This window comes from Scylla paramamosain, unplaced genomic scaffold, assembly GCF_035594125.1.
Source record: "Scylla paramamosain isolate STU-SP2022 unplaced genomic scaffold, ASM3559412v1 Contig2, whole genome shotgun sequence".
Taxonomy (NCBI): domain Eukaryota; kingdom Metazoa; phylum Arthropoda; class Malacostraca; order Decapoda; family Portunidae; genus Scylla; species Scylla paramamosain.
In genome coordinates, this window is record NW_026973667.1 from 2,580,001 (window position 1) to 2,582,500 (window position 2,500).

The following is a 2,500-nucleotide window of genomic DNA, read 5'->3' on the forward strand; positions in this document are numbered from 1 at the left end:
GTAGTAGTAGTAGTAATAGTAGTAGTAGTAGTAGTAGTAGTAGTAGTAAAATAATTAAAAGAATAAAAAGAATGAAAAAGGAAAAGAGATGAATTGATAATGTCTCTCTCTCTCTCTCTCTCTCTCTATAAGGAGTGAATGTATTGAATTAAAGGGAAAAAGGAGGAGAAGGAGGAGGAGGAGGAGGAGGAGGAGGAGGAGGAGGAGGAGGAGGAGGAGGAGGAGGAAGAATCATAGGGTTTACATGTATACACAGGTGTGGCTAACCGTAAACACACACACACACACGCACACACACCTGTACCACGAAACACCTGCAATACTATCTCTCTCTCTTTCTTCCTGTCTCCCTCTCCCTCTCTCTCCCTATCTCTCTCTCCCTCTCCCTCTCTCTCTCTCTCCCTGTCTCCCTCTCCCTCTCTCTCTCCCTCTCACTCACAGCTCCTCCACGCGTCCAGAATTTGACACCCCTGCAATCTTAAGCTGGCCATTGAGGGTGTGCACAGTCACCACCAGAGCCACACACACGCCAGCGAGGGCCAACACCAGCAGCCACACCCCAGCGCCGCCTCTCCCTCTTCCCGCGCCTTCAGGAGAGCTGCTGGCGGCGGGAGGGGGATCTGTGGGAGGGAGGGAAAGGGTGGGGTGAAAAAAGTGATGGGTTGAAGGGAAAAGGGAAGGAAAATAGTGGTTGTCTGTGTATTTGTTGTGAGAATATTGTTTTTGTGTGTTTTTGGGTGTAGTGGTGGTAGTAGTAGTAGTAGTAATAGTAGTAGTAGTAGTAGTAGTAAATGAATCACTTTGCTTCGTATACAAAAAAATAAATAATTGAAATAACAGCGGCCATGTTTGCTCCCAGTGAATGCAAACTCTCTCTCTCTCTCTCTCTCTCTCTCTCTCTCTCTCTCTCTCTCTCTCTCTCCTGCATCCACAGAACACGAGAACAAGTGTCTTCATTATTAGAAATACTGACAGATTAACGAGGCTTCTACATTACTAACAGGAGAAACACTCTTGAGAACCCGGCTAGGCATCTCTGTGGCCTTGGAAAACAGTCGTGGTGAGAGAGCTGAGTGTTTTCAAGGGTGTTTTTACGGTTCCAGTGACAGATTAACAAGATTTCTGCATTCCAAAGGCTCTAGTTGAAGTTACACACAGGTTTTCAAGGGTGTTTTTACGGTTCTAGAGACAGATTAACAAGATTTCTACATTCCAAAGGCTCTAGTTGAAGTGACACACAGGTTTTCAAGGGTGCTTTTACAGTTCTAGTGACAGATTAACAAGATTTCTACATTCCAAAGGCTCTAGTTGAAGTGACGCGGGTTTTCAAGGGTGTTTTTACGGTTCCAGTGACAGATTAACAAGATTTCTGCATTCCAAAGGCTCTAGTTGAAGTTACACACAGGTTTTCAAGGGTGTTTTTACGGTTCTAGAGACAGATTAACAAGATTTCTACATTCCAAAGGCTCTAGTTGAAGTGACACACAGGTTTTCAAGGGTGCTTTTACAGTTCTAGTGACAGATTAACAAGATTTCTACATTCCAAAGGCTCTAGTTGAAGTGACGCGGGTTTTCAAGGGTGTTTTTACGGTTCCAGTGACAGATTAACAAGATTTCTGCATTCCAAAGGCTCTAGTTGAAGTTACACACAGGTTTTCAAGGGTGTTTTTACGGTTCTAGAGACAGATTAACAAGATTTCTACATTCCAAAGGCTCTAGTTGAAGTGACACACAGGTTTTCAAGGGTGCTTTTACAGTTCTAGTGACAGATTAACAAGATTTCTACATTCCAAAGGCTCTAGTTGAAGTGACGCGGGTTTTCAAGGGTGTTTTTACGGTTCCAGTGACAGATTAACAAGATTTCTGCATTCCAAAGGCTCTAGTTGAAGTGACGCGGGTTTTCAAGGGTGTTTTTACGGTTCCAGAGACAGATTAACAAGATTTCTGCATTCCAAAGGCTCTAGTTGAAGTTACACAGGTTTTTATGGATGTTTTTACGGTTCCAGTGACAGATTAACAAGATTTCTACATTACTAACAGGAGAAACACTCTTGAGAACCCGGCTAGGCATCTCTGTGGCCTTGGAAAACAGTCGTGGTGAGAGAGCAGGGCGTTAATGAATACTGATCTATGTCATCAATAAATAATGGTATAGTGATTTTGTATATGCTTATCATACTTTATACATGTCATTTAAAATATTACTAATGAAAAAAGTAGTAGTAGTAGTAGTAGTAGTAGTAGTAGTAGTAGGAAAAGTAACATTCCATTGGTTCATATAATTCTCTCTCTCTCTCTCTCTCTCTCTCTCTCTCTCTCTCTCTCTCTCTCTCTCTCTCTCTCTCTCTCTCTCTCATTACCAAACCGAATTACACATGCAAGTCGCTCTCACGGCAAGTGTGTGTACAGTGACACGTACATGTGTGTGTGTGTGTGTGTGTGTGTGTGTGTGTGTGTGTGTGTGTGTGTGTGTGTGTGTGTGTGTGTGTGTGTGAGGACA

At 43.0% G+C, this 2,500-nt stretch overlaps 1 protein-coding gene across 1 annotated transcript in view; it reads right to left on the reverse strand.

Moving 5' to 3' along the window:
- LOC135095889 (cilia- and flagella-associated protein 251-like) overlaps positions 1 to 2,500 on the reverse strand; it is an 18,546-nt gene that overhangs the window by 10,203 nt on the left and 5,843 nt on the right. The window contains exon 2 of the mRNA XM_063997033.1: positions 440 to 620. Coding sequence (XP_063853103.1) covers positions 440 to 620 — 181 coding nt within the window. The remainder of the gene's footprint in view (positions 1 to 439; positions 621 to 2,500) is intronic.